Source organism: Leptosomus discolor, chromosome Z (genome assembly GCF_034619465.1).
Source record: "Leptosomus discolor isolate bLepDis1 chromosome Z, bLepDis1.hap2, whole genome shotgun sequence".
NCBI lineage: Eukaryota > Metazoa > Chordata > Aves > Leptosomiformes > Leptosomidae > Leptosomus > Leptosomus discolor.
In genome coordinates this window covers 92327401-92349508 of record NC_141419.1, presented here as the reverse complement: position 1 = coordinate 92349508, position 22108 = coordinate 92327401, and the positions used below count along the sequence as shown (strand labels likewise).

General features: G+C 45.3%; 1 protein-coding gene across 1 annotated transcript in view; it reads right to left on the bottom strand.

Moving 5' to 3' along the window:
* Window positions 1-22108, bottom strand: part of DCC (DCC netrin 1 receptor) — a 566036-nt gene that overhangs the window by 87531 nt on the left and 456397 nt on the right. Inside the window, exons 13-14 of the mRNA XM_086479399.1 lie at window positions 5607-5748; window positions 2869-2979 (exon numbers count right to left, since the gene is read on the bottom strand). Of these exons, the coding sequence (XP_086335525.1) occupies window positions 2869-2979; window positions 5607-5748 (253 nt within the window). The remainder of the gene's footprint in view (window positions 1-2868; window positions 2980-5606; window positions 5749-22108) is intronic.

Sequence of the window (22108 nt, the reverse complement as noted above, 5' to 3'; positions counted from 1 at the left end):
TGTCCCAGCACTCTCACGCCCAGGAGCAAAATTCTTTTTGAAACACGTATGTCACACTTCTGCTTTCTTTGTCAAGCCGCTTCCTTGCGGTTCTGGATCGACACTTTTAGTTTTGTGTCTCCTGGGCTTGAACATGATGCCAGAACTACTCCTGAGAACCAACCCCGAGATCCCATTCTCCTACGCGAAGTCCCCAATGAGTTCTCCATCTTAAGTCCCAAACGACCCAAATTTACAGCCCCCCTCTTAACCGCACCAAGAGTTTATCACGTTCCTCTCGGGTGAGGAGATCCTTGGGTCCTTGTAAGCAAACGCTGCGCTCAGACACACGAGCCGTGGGTGTCTGCGCGCCCCACAGACCAGCACCTGGCAGGCAGGAGGAGAGTTCCTCAGTAGATACGCCCGTGAAGCCAGATTTCTCGGCGCTGCGTTTCTTATCCCCTTTCCTTACGGACAATCAGGTTCCCAGGGAACGGGAGCTGAAGCTCCGTGTCACTGCCTGGTGTGACATCTCCTCCCGGGACGCCACGGCTGCTCACACGCGTCTCCGAGTCCTTCGCTGTGCTTCTGCGTGACGGTTGGAGCGCCCGCATCTTCCGTCCAGGGAACACTGCACTTAGTCCTACTTAAAGGTCCCTAATTCCACTGTCAAGCTTGAAAAATGCTTTACATTTGGGTCACTTTAGCAATTTTCTTCGACGTTCAAAGATGCATGGTTTACAAAGTCAGGGTACTTTTTACTCATCCCATTTTGTTCACATCTTCCCCCAACCACTTTTCAGTATAAATTACAATATGATAGCAGCCTAGCTTGTCATGCTCTTAGAGCACTAATTTAGAGCTGAAGCTAAACTATATCACTATCTAATATGTGTAACAGCTTCCATCTGTTCAGCGCAGTAATCAGAAACCAAGCATCCTAAACCCATTTTCCTGGAGGATACCTTTGCTGTGTTGATCAGAGATTCTCTTGCATCCTTGCTCAAGCTATTTAAAACAGACCCTTTAGGGAAAGCACTGCTTTAAATTTCTATTTTTTTTTTTCTTTCTAAAGAACAAAATTTGAGGCCTAAAATAAATATTTAAAACCTTCCCAGCTGTCAGTAAAGGCACGCAAGCTTTCTAGGGAGCCTTGAAGAAGCAGCTATGTTTGGATTTCTAATCACTTTTAAAAAAAGACACTAATTAAAGTGAATATCCACCGGGAGTCGACGCCGTTCTCCGGGATACTGTTTGTCTTCGCGTTGCCGATGCCAACCAGGCTTCCAGTGAAAGCGAGAGACACCACATTGGCCGCAGCAGCAGAGAGGGAACCGCAGTTACCAGCCCATGCTCCAGCCCTCCCCCGGTCGCACAGCTCCAGTCACAACTACATTCCTCCCCAGGGTTTATCGGAGCGTTTGTATCGAGTTTGCAGCACGGTGCATTCCCAGCGCCAGGCTGCTGCAGCTTCGCGAGGACAAGTCGTCGCTGCCGCAAAGGCAAACGCACGTCAACACCACGCAGGAACAAAGCGGCTTTGCTCGAGTTTATTCGCACGCGCCCGCTTCCGCCGGGTGGCTCCTGCGATTAACACCTCTGCCTGCACGCGCGTATTCGGGCACAGAATTTCAGAGGAACGCAGCGCGGGCTGAACGCAACCCAAAACAAATGCGCTCAAATGTGGTTGTTCTTCTTTTTTTTCCGCGCATTCGGAATTTCTCTTTCGCTCCCCCCCGTGAAAAGTCAGCTGCTTACATCCCAACAACACCCCTTCCCAAACTGCTGCCTAGCCAAAGCGTAATTAGCAAGATATCATCATGCACCGTGGCACGGTGCGATGCGTTGGCACAGTTACTCCGCACCTAGAAGCATCACCTCTTCTCTAAAACCTTGATGAGAAAGAAACCCCAGGTTTCGGTTCTCCCACTTCGCGTGCCACGCACCGCAGTCACTCCCGGTCTGTTGGAAAATTGCATTTGGACACAGGGAAAGGCAGAAATTCTTCCATTTGCAAGGGTTGATTTTGAGATCATAAAGAAATCCGGCCAGTCAAGAGAAAGGTAACATCAAGTACTATGATGCATTTAAACTGATTATTTATTTATCCTTTCATCCAGTTTGCCTTTGATCCTTTTTAAGTGACTTATTTTGTTTTAAAAGTCATAGTTATTTTCATCAGTTTTCTTTTATTTTCTATTCATCTCCTTTCTACTATGCACTTGCTTCTCGTGGATTGTCTGTAGGTTTGCCGTGACTCCCATCTGTCAGATTCTTTGTTCCATTTGATTTGCACTGTGTTTAATTTTTTTTAGGTAGACTTTTTCATTACTCTCCTTTTATTCCTTTACTACTTCAAATATTCCAGTCATTTTATCTAACCCTTCCATTTCCGCGTTTTTCTTCCCTTTTGTGCCAGCATCTGCACTGATTTATACAGCCCACAGTTTCCAGGTACCTGCACCCCGCCATCTTTCACTAATTACTCCGCTTCGTTGCCAACCTGCATGTCTAACATCTGCAAATAAAGGCTGGGAAACAGGAATTGACCAATTTGAATATTTGCTTAGTGAATTGTTAGGATTGTTGGCACCGGCTTCATTGTTTCTTTGATTGATTACACTTCTCACTTACGAAGTTACTTCACCGTATTATTGCAAATGGCCATGATGCTCGGCAGCTAAAGGCTGGCAAGGAATTATTTTAACCAAGGTTTCTGACTCCTTGAGCCTGGTGACGACAGACAAACACAACCCACGGCCCAGGAAAACATCTGTAGGTGGGTGTTCAGACCATCTCACCCTAACCTCAGCCTGGGCGACAACCGCAGGGACACCCCTCAGCTAGAAGGCTTTAGGAGACAACAGCTTTTAAAAGAGATGCAGTTACCATCGAGATCGTTCTCGGGCGTTTCCGCTGTGTACCAGTCCGAGGCGGGCCCTGTCCCATTCACTGTCATGGCAGCCACCTGGAAACTGTACTGGCTTCCTTTCTCAAGCCCTGTAAAACAACAACAACAAAAAAAGCAAATCAAAATCATGCAGAAAGAAGAAGATGAAGAAAACAAATTAATGACAATATCAGAGTTCACAATAGATTTCGCGCAAAACGAAATCTCTAGAAATTGTCCATTGGCTTTGCCATAGGTAAGGAAATATACAGAGATGCTTATATATATATAAATATATGATATATATAAAAAAAATAGATATGCAAGTATATAGAAAGGGGTTCTCCCAGCCCACCGCAGCCCCACACAGCGTCTCACTGCCCCATAGGGCACAGGTACGTGGGGACGTCGTACGGGCAGCCCCCTCTGAGCAATGCCTGGGCAGAACGGCTCTGGTGGGGGGAGGTCGTTATTCACGTGGGAAAAGGGATTTTTGACCAAAAGGAAAGGCTTCAAAAATGGAATGAGGGCTGCACCAGACCAGGACCAGTTTGAGTTGTAATTCCCATCAGTTGCGCTCGTACAGGGAAAATTAATGGAAGTCAATTAGTAGGAAAATGAAGAATTGTTTTACATAACTAAGCCATTAATTGCACACTTATTAAAACCAGCTCACTGCCTTCAACATGCAGGGAACTGCAGGTGCACTCTCCTTATACATAAAACTTTGCAGGCTGGTAACCAGGTTAGCAGCTGAAGAGCATTTTGCTTTCCAGTGCTCCTGATTAACTTCAGAGCACACAGTTCAGGCAAAAAAAAATTAAAGTCTTACCAATTTTACGAAATAAGCACGAATTCAGAAACAGGCGCTCTCCTCTGTGGCTAAAGCCATCAGAAAACAATTACTGCACCGCTCCTGAACGTGCCACAAGACTTCCAAGTCCCTGAGGTGGGGATAGAGGTTTATCTTTTTGCTCAGTCTATACTGACCACAAAGCACAGGGAAAAAAAAAAAAATGTTTCATTTAATTGCGAACCTTCTCTGGAGAAGAACGCTCATAATTAAAAAGAGCAGTTTAACATTTAGCTGACATGGAAAGCCTGCTCTAAAATTGATAGTGGCTATTTAAAGACCTGCATTGTAACTCTAAACTCCTTTGCAATTGCAGATGTTCTTATTACCCCGCAAAGCACCTGCCTACCGAATAGGATTGCAGCAAAAACCTGAAGTGCCAAGATGTTAATATTTAAAATGTCCATTTAGAAGAGGCACACAGCTCCGTCTCCAGCAATCACGACATATCCACGCTGAAAGTAATAAAGAGATCTGGATATTTTTCTTAATTGGGTTCTAAAACACGTATTCCCAAGCTCTGTAAAAACAAAGCGCTTCACCTCGGGCTGCGCGGAGGCGCTGGCAGCCAGGGTGGGCAGGAGGGCTGGGGCTGCCTGCCTGCAGCCCACCGGCTCTCCCGCAGCTCTTCTTCGAGCCCGGAATAATTCATGTGAAAGAAAGGAGTTTGCCCTGGACGTGAGGATCTACCGCAACGGAGATGAATCTGCTCCGCTCCCACGCAGCAGCCGGCGGCTTTCACCTGCCGCAGCCTTTCCCCCTCGGCCCGGGTGCGATCCGCAGGGATGGGATCTGTGGGGATGGTGGTGGTGGAGCTACGGAGGTAGGCGCCTTCCCCCCGGGACTCGGACCGCGGCGCTGTGTTTTCTTCTCTAAGCCACCAGACAGCAGCACACACCTGACCACCTTGCATCGTCATTTCTACTTCATCCGCCAGAAAAAAGATCCTCTCCCACTTGTCGAACACGCTTAGCATGCTGTCTGCCCCCAGAAAGTACTTGTACGTTGTGCAGCCGTCAGTTACGTAGCTGTCACAAGAGGTCCCGAGGGGGCTTTGGTCAAGAGCCTAGGTTGGATGGCCAAGTTGAGATTTCAGCATTTAAAGCCTTCCTCATAAACATCTTCTACTTTTGCTTGTATTTAATTTTGAAATAAAATACTGCTTTTCCTTCCAAAGCAGAAAATGTTATTGTTTATTCTGAAGTACGCAATTCAGAATTAGTTCCGATTCTCACAGATTACACATCACATTTGAACGTAAACACAACGCAGGTCGTTTGAGGTGAAATCAGGTGAAATACGGAATTCAGGGACAAACCTTTGACAATGTTTAATTTTCTCCCTTGATGCTTTGCTGCCTTCTCAGTTATGCCTTGGGCACAATGCAAGAACCCAGGTGAATTTCATTTTCACCCACCAGAATTCACTGCTGCCCTTACCATACTCATCCAGCTATTTTCATCCATTGCAATTCTAGTTTTGCTATGATCTACTGTTGCACTTTCTATTCTGTGAGGAGATATTTTCCATTGAAAACCTCGGAAAAGAAACTAGGGAAATCAATATTTTTGCACCCACGAGAAAAGAGGAGATGTTGACTCTTAAAAACCATTCGAGGCTTAAGATACTGGACACCAGAAAGGCGGCTTCAAATTCATTAATGATAAAATCCAAGAGACCAACTTATGATGAAAGCATTAAGCAAAAAACTGGTTTAAAAAAAAAAAAAAACAACACATCACAAAGACTGTCTTTGTACATACAACACAATAAACGCTACCTGCCAGCAAAGAAATCAATGTTCCCTTGAAGTGAAAGTATATTTTATTCCCAAAGCATTTAATTCATCAAAACCTTGCAAGGCTGTACCATGTGAAGACTGACCTGTGAACAAGTACCAGAGGTTGTTTGGCTCCAGTGTTTCGATCTCACCCCTGCGGGTAGTCTTTCTATGTCGGATTTTATAGCCCGTAATAAATCCATTTTGAGTGCCTGGTGGTGGAGGCAACCAGCTAACTTTGATGCTCTGTAAAAGAAGAGATATTATTGTTGAATTTCTTTTTTTTTTTTTTTTTTCAAAAAACATGGCAGAAATAAAGCACATAAAATGAATGAATAAAATAAAAAGGAAAAAGAAAAGCTATGTTTTTCTAATAACAACATCTATTCAACTAAGTTATTCTTTTGAGAGGAAAACCAAATCAAGTCTGAAACAATTCACATTGGCACAAAGAAAACTGTACATTCTCCAGTAGTCGACGGCTATACAAACAACGGATTTAGAGAGTAAATTTTCTCCCTTTCCAGGAATTTTTCATTTCAACAGGCCACTAGAACACCCAGGGTACCGGAAACATCAGCTCCGGGGTTGAGTTGACACTGCAACTCATTTCGCTTTTCAGCCCAAAGTTGCCTCTTTGTGACTGCAGAATACATCAACCTGAGCGGCTCCAACAATCCCCTGCCGTTTTAATTCCGCAGATGTTCACGGAGACATTACTACACCCTTGTTACATCACCGTGAAGAGCGCCAAACCTCTTGAGAGTAAACTGATCGCCGACCCTGGCACGTAAGAGAATTTTCGCCGAGTCATTCGCCAGAGCCACCAGCAATGACATTAACCAAGACCAATCACTTATTTTTTTTTTCCCTAAATGTTGCTTGCTAGATTGTATGAGGGACCTTACCTCAGCCCAACAGCCCAAACTGAAACTGTCCCTTCCTGATGGCTCCCGACACATCCCTACATGGCCAGACGCCCAGCTCCGCCACCTCTCTCCTCGGAGAAAGGTCTGAAGGCATTTTGTCACGGCGATACAAAGCCAGTCCATGAACTTGGTCATTCCCGTCACCGTCTCTTGTACCTTTTCCTCCTCCCCGTGCTTGGTGGAGGGGGCACGGCAGGCTTCTGCAGCGATCGTTTTCTTCCCGACGCTGTTCATTCAACACCAACACTCAGCAGCGCTTTTACCGCCGCCGACCGCTGCGCTCCCAGACTCCGAACAGCAAGGCCTCCTTCCCGAGCAGCGTGCACGCATGTTTTCCCTGCACCACTTCATATTTAACCACACGGAGTTTCATTTACTCCTGTCTCCCAGTCGCTCAGCGTTGTAAGGATGTTTAGCAACCACCTTTCACTTTTGCTAACCCTCGTGCCCTGTTCACCAGCCAGCGTGAGGCCCAGCACGCATCGCTGGGTGACGCCACCGCCGGCGCCCCTCAGCCGAGACAAGACAACACCTCTCTCCGTCCTTTGTTCTCTAGCGCATCAGTTGCTTATCACAAAGGGATCTCTTTCCCTTACACTTCAGCAACTGCATTTCTTCAGGAGCCTTTTGTGAGGGATCTTATCAAAAGAGCTCTAGGAAACCCACGCCAACGGTATCAACGGGATCTCCTCGCCCATGTGCTCAACGATGCCTTCAAAGGACTTTAATAGGCATGTGAAGCAGGACTTGCCCCCACAAAAGCTGTATTGATCTTTCCTCATCATATCATGTTCATCCATATGTCTATTCATTCTATTCTTTATTACGGTTTCTATCAATTCATCCAGGAAAAAAAACCCACCAGATTTACTGGGCTGGACTGATAAGAGAGCTGATATTGTACATCACCATTTCCCTGCTAAAACAATCTTGGCAGCAGTTGTTCCCTGCAAGTCTCCAATCCTTCAAGCGTTTTCACTCAGCACAATATACGGTATTCAGGGTGATCAGGGTTTCTCATCAAGCAAGGCCTCACAACTGCACAGTTGTGCCTACACTACCTCTTACAGCACTGTGCTACAAATTTTTAGACAAAGAGAAAAGTTAACGACATCATGGTGGGTAGTTTTTGACCAAATACAATTTATTACCATTATTGAGTTGCTTAGTCCCTGCATAAACATGTTATAGCACATATCAAATTAATTATTCCAATAGAAAAATCAATTCTGCACATATACTGCCCAGTGATTTATTGTTACAATCAATTATACATTTCAAAATCAATACTTCAGGTTTTCATTGCTGAGTGAAATAACGCTGAGGTTTTTGCATTAGGGCAGAACAAACTCCATTTTTCAAACCAGAGAGCGATTGTTTTAAAAACAGATTTTGTCACTTTGCATATTGAAATTGCCTACATATAAAATGTTTTGTGGGAGAACGCAAACACCCAGAGAGGGGCTTTAAAACATATTTCTGTTGACAGCTTCGAGGATGTCTACAGGCAACTCATTGTTTGATACTGGTGCGCTCCCAATTCTTATGATCTCTACACAACATTGAGCCACGTTGTTGTCGTGGGGACCTCAGCATCCCTGTATATTCCAGCCCAGCTACGAGGAAAAGACATTTGCACTGCCCCACTTCACAGGCAGAGGTGAAAGCAGAGCATTCAGAAATTTTCCCAGAGGAGGGGAAGAAAGAGCCAACTCCATCTTTCCCCTGCCCCTTCCAAGAGCATCAAGAAAAGCTCTTCTGAAAGAAGAAAAAAAAAAATACGGAGAAGAAACAACAGAGAAGTGGAGGAATGCTTTCAGGGACCTGTTGTGCAGCTCATGCAGGTGGACGCTGGCAGGAATGATGTGTGGATTGACAAATGCCACCAGAAGGGACAAACCACAGTGGTCTCTCAGTGTGGAAAGTGCAGTAACACCAACTTCTACCCGAAGGTGCCGCTTACAGAAAATTTAGAATCGAATCGGCTGATAGAAAATACAAACTTGAATTTTGACAGAAATCCCATAATATTGAAGACCTCCCGATGACCCAGACTTTTGAGTGGATCTTTGGGTGGTCCACCATCCTTTCTGAACCACAGGCTCCATTTTGTCAATTTATTTCAAACAAAAAAAAAGATTCCTGAGCTGCGTGTGAGCTCAAGCAGCAAAGGAGGCCCCAAGACAATCCGTCGCCCTCTAGGAGAGGCAGCCACAGCGTTGGCTATGCTCGTTCAGAGGAAAGGTTCTCCAGGCCAGCGTCCACCCATCAAAGAAAAGAGTTTCTTGCAAATGGAACAACACTCAAGCAACGGATCTGCCATTGGGATGGTTTAGCCCCTCGATGGGGCCAGTCAGCAACCACTTAACAGACCTGTAGATGGTATAACCATTTTGGAACTGGAGCAGGAGTGGCTCCAGTCTCTCTCAAGCCATATTGTCATAGGGTTGCATGAGCCTGGGGTGTTCTGTGTGGGACCCTGACCAGGCAGCACTGGTCCTACATTTCCGAGTAGAGAAAACTCATTTTGCTTTTCAGCCCAAAGTTGCCCCTTTGTGACTGCAGAATACATCAACCTGAGCGGTTCCAACAATCCTGTGCCGTTTTAATTCCGCAGATGTTCACAGAGACATTACTACACCCTTGTTACATCACCGTGAAGAGCGCCAAACCTCTTGAGAACAAACTGATCGCCGACCCTGGCATGTAAGAGAATTTTCGCCGAGCCATTCGCCAGAGCCAGCAGCAATGACATTAACCAAGACCAATCACTTACTTTTTCTGTCCTAAATGTTGTTTGCTAGATTGTATGAGGGACCTTACCGAAGGAAGGGTACACTGGCATAAGGGTCACAGTGTCCAGGCATGTTCTCCAAGCATGCAGAGGAGAAAGCCTGTTGCACACAAACATATTACAACATGTGTAAAATCACTTGTGAGATATCAGGAACAACTGCAGCCTGAACTTGTGAGATACAAGGAACTATTGCAGGACTATTTCTAGCCTGAACTCGACACTAGTTTGATTTTAAAAAAAGATAAACAAGAATTTCAGCAGAAGCATCCAAGCACTTGGAGCTGCGACACCTGCAAGCTCTGAGCAGTTTTTATGAGACCCCAAATATCCCTTCCTCTGCCTTGAAGTCAACAGTGACTGCATGTCCCTGCACAGCAGGTCTCACAGAAGCAATGGGTTTGATCTAACGCTCAAGGCAGAATAAATAAGATCTTCCTTATGATTAGAGGAAAAAGCAGGTTCTTTACAGATCCACCTAAAGCTGTCACTGTAACGGTAACAGTTCACTTTCACCTCAACCTAGTCTCCATGGACACCGCAACGATGCTTTTTATCAATAGTACTTAACATGTGACCCTTTGCTCCAGGAAAATCAATGATGAAGGTTCTGACAGGCTTCTCGTCCTTTCTCCTGCTCAAGAGAGAGCAGTAATGACTAGCGCTCTAATCCTTCACGCTTTATCCAGGAGGTAACCAACAGAAAGAAAATATTTCCTTTCTGTTATACCCGGATTCCTGAGGAAACGGCAAAATGAAGCCAGCTTCAAGAGGACTTTAGGAACCTGTCAGTCCTGGTTGGAACACAACGTGGAAAAGGACTGTAAAAGGTTGCTGGCCACCTCCGTTTGCTGAAACGACCCTCCTTCAGCGGGAGCGTGGTCCCTTCCTCGTAGCATTAGGAAATCACCCTGAGCAGCTCGGGGTGAGCTCGGCCAGCCGGCACTGCCCTCGCTCGGAGCTGCGGATGCCCTGGCCTTTGCAAAATGGCCCTGTACAGATCGCAAACTGCACGGGGTGAACCCTCCTAGTTCAACTGTATTTGATAAAACTTTTCAGGGAGAACAGATGTAGCCCCAACAGACCAAACCAAACCTGAGTTGAACCTTTTAACTTCTTTCCTGTAGTTTCCAAAGCCATATTTTTGTTTTCCTCTTTTCATGATTACTTAGTAGAAAAAGAAAAAACTGAGATATTGCCTGATTGGAAATGTGGAGCATCAGAAATCTCATGAATCTTATCAAAGCAAAGTTCCTGGATGTGCAAAGACCATTTGTCAGTTTATTTTAGTCAATAATCCTCTGGACATTAATAGTCATTAACAGACATTTGCAAACTTTCATCCAGTTACGGCAGCAGAGGACTACCAATTCTGTCTGTTGCACTTCGTCTCTGCACATACGCTTTTCTTCTGCTTTTTTTTTTTTTTTTTTTTAACTAAGTCCATCCTGTAGACTTTTTTTCCCCAATGGAACTTCAGTTATCTACCATCAAACCAGCTCGATACACCAATCAAGCATTTGACACAACGGAGCCTTGAAGTGATACGCTGGAGAAAGACTCCAAAATCTCACTAAGATTGGAAGTAGAGGCAATCATACGCCTTAAGGGTGTGGGCTGTTCTGCTTGAAAAACTGAGCCAAACTAAACCGAACCAGGAATAACATCTCTGTAAAAACACCCAGGGTACACCGTGAGGTGCCAAAGAGCACAGGGATGGGATGGGATGGGATGGGATGGGACGGGGCAGGGCTCCTAGCCTATAAAGGGTACGACAGGTTCAACCCAGGATGAAAGCCTATTAGAGATTTCTCCTTTTCAGAAGAAATTCTGTCCCATCCATGGGCAACTACATACTGGCTGCTTGAGTTACTGCAGGTTTACTCAGGTTCAAAGGCAAAGCCTGAACTATTGCAAGGTCGGGGAAGGGAAATCAAGCTAGAATAAGAGAGTCCATTGCAATTTAATGTAGATTAAGCATCTAGAACGCACTCACCTCGTTTGAAAAACGCTGGGAAAAGTTCAAAAAAGGAATAACTTGATGATTTCATGCAACAACAAAATGGGCTATCAGTCTCCATATATGGCCAGGAGCAAGAAACAGCACATTTCTCATCCCAAATATGACCCATCCATGAGCTGGGATTTGAAACTAATTTCCTGAGTCAGACAGCAGACGCGGGAGCCAGGTGTGTTCTGGGCTCGGTGAGGGACTCGAGAAATGATCTCACAGAAACACCAAACACTCCTTCTACATGGAAACTGGGAATAACCTTTAGGTACTTGCATACAGCGTTCTGAGAATTTGCAGAGCTATTTTAAATCTTACATACTCCAACTGCCTTTGTTGAGTTTCATTAGTAATAGCAACAGGCACTGAAGACACCCAAGGTCTGTCAAATGTTACGCTGACATACACGAAATATTCTTAAAAACAGCAACAAAAACAAAGAATTGAACAAAAAAACCCCACAGCCTCTCCAAAGTATCAGTGGTTTCAATAGACCCAGAGGGCAAGCGTTCCCCTCCTCAGGTTGCGAGCTGAAATAGAACCGTAGGCTTGAAGAAATGAACATTTAAATACTAGCATAAATAAGCTGGACCTGTCAGAAGCAAGGCTTATAGCCAAAAACCTCAACACACTGCCTGAGACGCGGTTGCAAATAATCACAAGCCCCCAGGACACCAAATGGAACGTTTCATGACCAGTTTGACTCATCTTTCATCCTTAAAAAACCCCTTGGGACTTGGGTATGCACATCAGACTGGTCACCACCGACCACATCCCACAGAACGGCTCCTAATGATCTGCCAGGAGCATTCAGAAGTCGTCCTGTGCTTCTGAGAACGTGCCTCTCTGTGCTTGCCAAAATTCATGGGAATGTCTGACTGTGGCTTTTTAAACTGCTATTAATTAATCTTGGCCTCAAACGATCTCCTCTGGGTGAACTGCACATTCAGAGGCATTCCGGCTCCATTCCTCCTAACAATTAAACCAAAACTTACCTGAACAGCTCACAGGAAACTGGTATTATCTCCCAAATCAGGTACTTTTTGAAAAACAGGCAGGACTCAGGAAGGGACTTGAAACAGAGAGTATTTAAGAAACATGACCAATCCTCAGGTGTACTTTAAAGCAGACTAGTGCTTGAGAAAACGTGAAAATCAATGTGTCATTTGTGCACTAAGATGTGCTAAGCCTGGCAAAACTGCAAAATAACAGATTTCACCAAGAAATTAACCATCCTGAGGTGAAGTGAAGGGTACTGTACTGGTTTTTGCTATGTGTGAGAAAGAGAAGACAAATTCCCAGGAAACACCTATTCTATACCATGCATGTGGCACAGAAGCTTATCACCCTAACGCTACAGGGAAAGTCAAAACTATTCAGAAGTCAGACTTAGGGAGCCTACAGGGATACTGTATTTTTTTTTTTTTAATTAAATAAGGATGTCTTTGATAGGCTTTAAGTCATTGTTTTCAAGGCTCTGGGAGAACCAGCGAAGACCCGTTATTTGTTAACGGCATCTTGACCACCAGCACTTCAACGCGCGTTTGCATGCGATGTGGTCCAGGCTCCCAGCTGTCGAACTGTTAGTTTAGACCCGTGTGGGACACAGAAGTGCCCTGCAAAAATACAGGAGGCCTAGGACAACGAAAGAAAAAGGGAGAGCATTTCACAGCCTGTGCTGTGAACGCCCCAAGTCCTGCCAGAAACGCCTGAAAGCATCGGTGGTCGAAGACGACTGAATTTTTCACGTGCCCATTTGCAAGTGGAAGAAGAGGAGGGAGGAGGAGGAGGTTTGGATTTTTTTTTTTTTTTTTTTTTTTTTTTTGAACCAGTTCTGCGTTTTTATGACCCTTACTGAATTACTTTCCAGCAATGTGATTTCTGGATTTTGATCCCACGCCTTTGGGCACAGCTCTGGATTCCACCCGGGCTCGGAAATGAGGCTGCTGTACCAGGCTGCGTTATTTCCTGGGCTTGCAGCAAGACTCCAGCCGTACTCGCCAGAGAGCCTGTCTACTCAAGCATCCAAACCTGGTACGGGATGTGCTGAGCGACAGAGGGAAGGCGCTTAATGCTAGAGCTGTATTTCTCCCAGCCCCTCCTGCCGCCCTCGGACCTGCTCCCCGTGCCCCGCGGGCGAGGGGCTCTCCTGCAACCAACATGTAAGCTGCAAATTCATTTACAAATACATGTTGAGGCTGTTGGCAGTTGCCTTGGTTACAAGCAATTTTAAAGTCCCCAACCACGGTGTTTCATGAAACCACTTATTTTCGCCCCAAGAAGAGGTAAGAAGAAGAAAAAAAAAAATTGGGAGGATTGTTAAGTATGAAGACCTTTTCAGCCAGTATTATCTCCTCAGGGTATTTGTCTTCTGAACCAAGTCTCCAAACAGCTCTTATATGAAAATTGCATGATCAAATACTTAAACCATTTGATCACTACGGCCTTAAAAAAGGAAAGAGAAAAGGAAAGTGATAGTAATGATATACTGGGGAAAAAAAACCTTAAGGATAAAAAGGCCTCTAGGTGTCTTCACTAACTTGAAAAGAAGAGAGGATGAAACATAACCAAATACCAGGCATAGAAGAGTCAGGAACCTCAGGCAAACACTTGGCTATGGTGGCAAAGCAACAAAACAAACGGAAAACAGCGAGGTTTGAAAACAAATAATGAAAAAAGCAATAATTTTCTCTCCCTCTGCAAATGCAGAAACTTCTAAGGCACAACTGCTTCCACAAGTTTGTTCTCTATATTTAAAAAAAAGACCTGGAAAATAATAACTTTCAGCCCAACTGAGTGGTTTTTAGCTGGGTGACACACGGACATTTCAAATTAGTATACCTAGACCAACATTTAAAACCATTTTAATGTTTCAAAATCGGTGAGGTCTAAGTTTAGACACTTAAAATTAACATGTCAGCGTCTTTCTATAGTTGATGGTGAGAAAAAGGAATGTTCAAAGAAATTCACCTCCGGTGCCTGCCCTTGGCATTGAAGATTTTCCCCCCATTCCCTGGGAGAGCTGGCCCAGACATTTTTTGAAGTCAAAGATAGGACAGGCGAATCTTGCTTTCAGTTTCTCATTTTATTAAGCAGAAGAGAGCCATTGCTGATTGTGTCCTGAGGCATTTTTAGATATTTTTGGGCATTTTTAGACATTTCATTATACATTTAAAACTAACTTGCACTAATTTTGTAAGCACGTTGGAAAACAAAACCTTTTGATGTAACTAAGAGGTGCCGTTAACTCAAAACACTCTTTATTTTTAAAGAGCCTCATATTCATGAACATTTTCAAAGCTTTGACTTCTCATTCAGAGTTGGGTTACGAAGTGTTCATTAAGAAAAAAACCCCTGTGATAGGAAAACCCATCTACAATATATTTCATATCTGTAATGATGTATTTCTTTCCATTTTAACTCATTCTTGTGTCAACGACACAATTACCCACGATGAACGTTTGCTCTCAGCTCTTCCTCCCTCCCTCCGCTGAGGATGCCCCAGTTTCCAATGACGGGGGCACATGGAGCCGTGGAAGGCCGACCAGCAAACGGACACGGACGCTGCCAGCGGTGTCCCGGCCAGACAGCAGTCCTGTCCCTGCTCTCCGGCGGCCGTGCCGCCCATACCGCAGGCAACGTCGCCTCAACGGCATGTGCCAAGGTCAGACGCGTCGGGGGCAGCAAAGCCACCCGCAGAGAGCTGCCCGTCCACACGCAAACAGGCTCCTTCAAGTCACTCGACAGCTGGCAAACCCACTTCGGATCCCCAGTGCCGTTTTTACTCCCAGCAGTCAGGCAAGGGAAGGTTGGATTTCGCCTCCCTCCTTCGCAACGCCTCCGAAATATTGCAAACTTGTAAAGGGCTCCAGTCAACTACAAGAAAACAAACGGGAGCTTTACAGGTCCAGGGATCAAAGCAACTATCAATACTTCAATCAAGTTGTCAATTCCAAACGCATTTAATTGATTAGCACTTAGCAGCACCTGTAGTTGGCGATCACTTTAATTACCCACTGTACTGATACCGATTACTGAAACAATACCTGCCTGAGAGCCTTGTAATGAAGAGTTTATAAAGCAAAGGGCACAATAATTTCAAAATAATTAGCCTATTAAGATCCAGATTCAAGTCAAAAACCTCAAGAATATTTAAAAAAAAATAATAATTCCATTTTAAATAATGTTAATGCATGTGCCCTTATGATGCTGTGCTGGTACCAGGAGCTGCCCAGAGATCCCCCAAAGGCAGCTAACTCCCTCCTCCTCTGGAGGGGAAGGCGGTACCTGCCCATCAGCACAAACGACTCAACACCATCGCTGCCACAGACAACAAAAGGAGGAAATCAAAAAAGCACAATGAAATAATGCATCCCTAAACCTGTCCATTAAATTTTTCTGCCCCTGCAGCAGGAAAGAAGGTTCCTCCTGCTACAACACACGCGACGGAGCGGCGCGCGCTGCACGTGGAGCCCGAAGCAGCTCCTGTGCCCGTGACCCGAGTGCCCGAGCCTGCCTTAGCTTTGACGCTCATTCTCTGCATGACTTTTTATAAAGCCGCCGACGCTCTTTTTTTTTTTTTTTTTGCAAATGACTCATTTTCATACCAATACCACCACAATACTAACTGCAACGGAGGTCTGTGAGTCTTAACGTGCACGAAGGTTATTGTGGTAACGTAACACGGGAGGGCAAAGCATACCTGCTTCTCCTGACGCACTGTTAACCCGGGGAGAATCGCTTCGGGCCTCTCATGGAAAAAGCATTAAGGTAGTTCCCCAGCAGAAATGCTCAAGAGTTAAAGGCCTACTTTGATAGCAGAAAAGATGCTATTTTGGGTATAGTTAGGGAGTTTCTGAAGAGAAAGGAACCAGCTGGTGCTATTCAGCGTGCATCACGCGCTGGAACGGCTCCCTGAGCCCAATCGCGGGCATTGAGGGAGAGCCGGGAATGACTTGGACAGGATCGTGAGCTAAAAAGAGGTAAATTCTACAAATGGGTATAAAGCATTTGTTGAAATGCTCAAAGAGGGAAGATGATGACAAATAATCCTATTACAAAGGCCAAGGAAACAAGGAAGTATTGAAACATCTGCGGAAGGAAGGGAAAAACTGCCAGATGCTGCTGGGATTGGCAACTTCCACGTCCAAAGAGGAGTATTCTGGGTTGTGCATTTAACAACCGATTTAGTCCTTACTAAGGTTGCATTAAGACTTCCCAAGTGGCCCGAATAAGGCGTACACACGCAGGTCATCCATGCTGCAGCCTCACGAACGCAGACGGGAATGCCTGAGAGCTACAGACACCTGACAGCCGGTTTGGATCTCCCGCTGCATGCCTGGATGTCCCAGCAAACCTACAACGTCTGTACAGAGAAAAAGGAGATGGGAGATCCGGGCCACTCCTCCCTATGGAAACCGAACCCAGCAAATCCAACCAACCCACCGTCTGCCAAACTCTGCTCACCTTCGCGGCAAGCGCGTCCTTTCTCATACAACGGTGTTTACAGAAAACGTAAGAGATCTTCTCAAAAATCACTGGTGTCCTGGCTCCCTGAGTAGGGTCTGCAAGCCCCAGCCATGCCCCGATGTGCCTCAAGCCCCGAGCAACTCCCCCACAGCATCCCCTCCCTGGCTCCTACCTACCACCAGCCGACCTCGGCTAGTTTTTAAGGGCAAAAACCTCCAGCGGCCTGCTTGTCTTTGCTCTCTGGTAAATCAGAAACAATACACTATTTTGGTACAAATGTCTCTCTAGAGAAAGAGCACGTGCCTGTCAGTGCCAGAACCAGTACAACCATTACTGGGACCACACAACTTTACGGGTGCGCTGGCCCCCTTCTCTAGGGAGCAAGTATGACGCTGGGTGCCGGAGGACACCTCTCCCCCACCGCTCCTGTGCATGCTCTGCCTGTCAGCACCGGGCACGCTTTCCATGCTCCCTTCCAAAACCAGGCAGGCAAAGCTGCAGAGCCATCCGTGAGAAACAGAGCTTCCAAGGGCTGGGGGTTTTCTGGTGTTCTGCAGTCCAAACCAGCTACCAGCCTTCAGCTTTTTCAGCTTGGCCAATCCTCCTTAGCCCCTCCAAGTGATGGAAGTTAGTCATCCTTGCTCCTCTCCGTGACCAGCTCCTTGGCTTAATTAAATAATAAACAATTTCATATTTTCCACGTCTTGAGAATAAACAATACCAAAGGCAGAAGAATGAACGACGCATAAGGGACGATGGAATGAAAGGATCTGAAAGAATCAGCTTGTGTCGCCGGTACCAAAGCACGGGGAGAGCTCTGTTGCTCCTTTCAGACATGCTGCAGGATCACAAACTCTTCCTCCTTCTTTGTAACTTGCTACGTGCCACGCATCGACTCCCTCCCTAAAGAACACCACTACTTCCAATTGCTTTTCAGGAGAATTACTGGTATACTATGGGGTAACAGGTCAGGGAAGACAGGACTCAAGCAGTGAGCTCCTTCTACTGAATTTTACTCAAAACCAATATTCACATTTTTTTAAAGCTCGAGATCTGAATGTGAGATGATGCCCTCCCCTGCCACCGACGCGGCAGGGGATTTTTAACCTCCCGGAGCAGAACTTCAAGTGCATGTATAATGGTTTCTCTGCTTGGGATACAGAGGTAAGAGCCAGCACACCCAGCAGTGCTTCAGACACACACAAGACATCAGAAGATGCAGGGACCATTAGCCAGGCTGTGGATCTTAAACACTTCTGCCTCTGTAAACCTTCAGGTTAGGCTACGACACGTCCCATCCCGCTTCTCAGGACGGCAGAGCAGCACCCAGGGGAAGGAACTGCAGGTCCCAAGGATGGGGAGGGACACCACTACGTGTCTGTGTAACACCGAGTTAGTTCTGTTTCGTTTCTTTCTGTGGCAAAAAGCACAGCCTGCGAAACACCCTCTTAAGTTTTGCTGACAAAACTTTATTTCTTAAATGCCTTTGACAACATCTCCAAATGGCATGCATTTTCTGTGCCCTATTGAAAATGGGCACTTTGAAGTACTTCTAAGCTTTGTTATACCCATTTATTCACAGAAGCATGTTACTTTTCCTTTTGATTACAAGAATATATCTCCTATCACTAAGTTTGGGGCTGAATGCTAATAAAACGCGGTTTTTGAAAAGCCGTGTTTTAATGATGGCACAGCAGTGAAGTTTATGACTATGAGAAGACCTGAAATACGGATGTACACTGACCTCGTCTCCAATTAAGTCCCCGGGAGCAGTTCAAATGAAACGAGAAGGGAAGGTTCTGGCCCTGTTCTTAAGTTAGTTATCAAACAAGCAGCCAGGTCCTGGTGATTGTAAAGCTTAATTGAAAACAAAAATGGAGTGTGAAAAGCCGCAGGTAGACTTTCAAACACTCATCAAAACTAATTTGCGACTCTCCACTCTCACCTCTCGCGCGCCACGATGACGCGCTGCCTTCGGACTGCGCGCACGTACTTCTGCGGCAGCTACAAAACAACTTTATTTCCCTGTTCACTCAGTAAAACGCAGCCAGAACTCGCGTCTTGCAGGGCGGCGACTCCTCCGACATCGCAGGCAGGTGCCGGTGGAAGGCTCAAGCCCAGCCTCAAAAGAAGGGGCACCTCGCCCGTACGGCGGGGTTACCTGAACGGACACAGGGGCGCTTCTGACGGCTCACATCTCCGACGAAAAGGTAAGATTTGGCATTTCACGAGACACGAAGGCGCTCTGCCATTTTCCCTGGGGTAAATCAGAATATTTAATCCGTCCCAGAGACCAAGAGCAATCCCACTCCAGGGCCTCATTCCTCAGCCTATATTTATTATCTTAAGCACCGCTTAATTCCTCCCCATTTTGTACCCCAAGGCTGATCTTAGCCATTAATTCTGACTGAACATTATCTGTGCTTCTGCTTTCGGCTTTCCAAGTCTCTAAAACACTGGCTGAAATACAAGGGTAGTCCAGGTATCACACGTTGCCTTAAATAACTCTAGCTCCAGTCAGCTGTAAAAATACATAATCTTCAGTAATTACTTCAGGTTTTATCTCTAAGTTTGTGGTGGTTTTTTTTTTTTTTTTTGGTTTAATTATGTTTTCCTTTAAAATCTGAAGCGCTGAAGGTCCCTGTAATTATCACAGGATCCAGATGCCAAATTCATCTGGGAAAGGTAAATGACTGGAAGTCACTAGACAAGCGAACACACTATATTGATTTTTAGGATTAATGACAAGGGTCACTCGGGATAGGCCTTTAAATTTTGCACCCATTGGCATCTGTTTAATTAAAGTCTTCTCATTCCCTATGGACAGTCTGTAACATCAAGCGGGGCCTCAGAAAACATCATCTTAAGACATAAAAATATATTTTCTACTTTCTAGCTCTTCCAACAAGCGCTTTTGCTTCATGGACCCGCAGCCAGACATTCTGAACCAGCATCAGAGCTGGGACGCTTTTGATATAATTTCCCGCACACAGCCTAAAATCAGCCTGAATTTGCAGAATTCAGTGGGGCTTGCCTAATTCTCTGCACACCCAGAAACGATACCAGTCAGCGATAAGCTTAAGGCAAATCTCCGAGGCTGGAAAGTTGTGTCCTGAAGACCTCCTATTAGATGTATTTATAATTGGTACCTCAGGTGATATACAGATCTGCAGAAGGATCTTCTTCTGCAGTGAAGGACACTGGAAAGCTAGTCCAGCCTCAACGGTTGTTTACTACTAGAGCTGAAAAGTTCAACTTCGTTGTAAATCTGCTGCTGGGCATTCAAGGTTGGGTTCATCCCGATTAATTCATGCACATAGCTGAAGCATCCCAGTACTTGGTCAGAGAAGGACACGTCCTCATTCAACAGACCCATCACTGAAGTGCAGAAAGGTGTAGGTTGGAAGGGACCTCTGAGGGGCATCTACTCCAACCCCTGGGTATTTATTTAACGCTTGTTCAAAGACAACCCGTCACGGTCAACATTCCCAGAGGCAACCTGCACCACTGATACTTCCACCGTGCTTCGTGGGGACCCGACTGACGTGGTGTCCCGCCACGGATGGCATGGAGATGCTTCCCAAAACGAGAGAAGGCAGGCCACACCACGCTTTAGAGAGTGCCAGTCCTCCTTGGCAGCCTCGTTATCTTGAACTAAGAGCATGAACACAATTACTTAGCCCAGTTTAGTTAGACTAAACCTTTTCGCCATTACTTTAGCCATTGTTTCCTTGGAAGGAGAAGACAGATTTGTAGCTTCAGAGGCCAGAAGGGATCTCTGTGACCGTCCCCTCTGTCCCCTGCCTGGTGTAAGAGTGTCTGTAAGACTCCTCTGGATCAATTCTTGTCTGAATGAGATAAAGGAGAAATCTGGTTTTGCCTGACCTTGGGAGAAGGGACAGCTCTGTTCAGTTAACCACACAAAAATGGCTTCTTTGGGTATATTTCGGAAGTTTTATCGTATTTTCAAGGAAGAGAGAGACTTGCACAATATCGTTAGAATGAGCAACTGGCCCAACTCTTGATTACAGCCCTGGCGCCCAGTGCCACTACATTAAAAAAGTTATTTTCCTTTCAGAAGATTTAATGTCGTAATGTTACCAATAAAGGAAGGCACAATAGAGTTGTCAAGAAAAATGAGAAATAATCCCAGCTACAGTCCTGAACAAAGCCCTCCGAAGTACAGCGTGCAGTGACCTAAATAGCCTCGCACCCGGTTGTTATTCTTTGCTTGGGTAATAAATACAGCAACCTTTAAAAATGGATTTTAGAAAATAACCTGCTACATTAACAGTGGGGTGGGTTCCCACCTGATGATCACAATTAACCGCCCCAGTCGGGAAGGCGGCTAAAAAGAAACGTCTCAGAATAGCAGAGGTAGCATTTCTGGCAGTTTTGACCCTTAGGGCTATATTCCTCTCAAAGAAAAAATTGCAGTGTAAGAATTACAAAGACGGTGATCTATTTGAGTCCTGCCTGCTCTCATTATCATGGGCACAGTATTTAAGCCCTCAAGGGAGAAGAACTGTCAAACTCCTAAAAAAATTCAAGGTTTTCAGAATTCATCAAGTAACTTTACGGTGCTGTGCACAACATACTTGTTCAATAAGTAAATTAAGTGCCTGGTTTCAAAGCAACTACGTTTTATTACATCAGACCGCCACAACATCCCCCCCTCCACAGGAGCAGACCCTCGAAGAAGCGGCTCTACACCTTTACTCACGCCATTTAAGAGCTTAGGGCTGGGTGGTGGAAAGTTTGTGGTTTTCTTTCACTGGAGTTTATCTGAATGGAGTGAAGGATCAAGCACCTTCCAGCAAAACACCTATAAATACAGCAAAATGGTGCACGGCGAGTCACGTTCAGCTGCTGTCATCTCTACTCGGCAAAGCCTTGCTCCATAAACATTACCATCATGTCTCACGCTGTGCAATTTTCCTCTTAGGAAAGACACAGGGCCAGCGCCTGCATATTCTGACCTCTGGTAGTTTTACTAGAAGGCAGAGCAAAGAAGTAGCTATTGCAGCCGCGATAAATAAAGATCACATTTGATGTTAGCCTCTTCTTTTGACTGAATGTGACTGTTTCTTTTTTTTTTTTCTTTACCATATCATTTTATTTGCAAGTGGCACATGATTACTTGGGTACCATCCAGTAGATTAAGAGGGAAATTTTCACTTTGCAATACCGTATCACACTGCTAATTTGTCTTAACTTTACACAGGAAGAAGAAAGCAACCATTAAAAAATCAGGAATCTTTGTTGCACGCTGCTTGTGGAAAAAATAATTTCAGAGATTTTCCAGTTTGAGTAAATTACGCCAGATGTCAGCTCTTAGAAATTCCAGGCTGTCGTTACTATGTCATAAATAAGTATTTGGGTCCTGTTCGTATCTGATGGGCA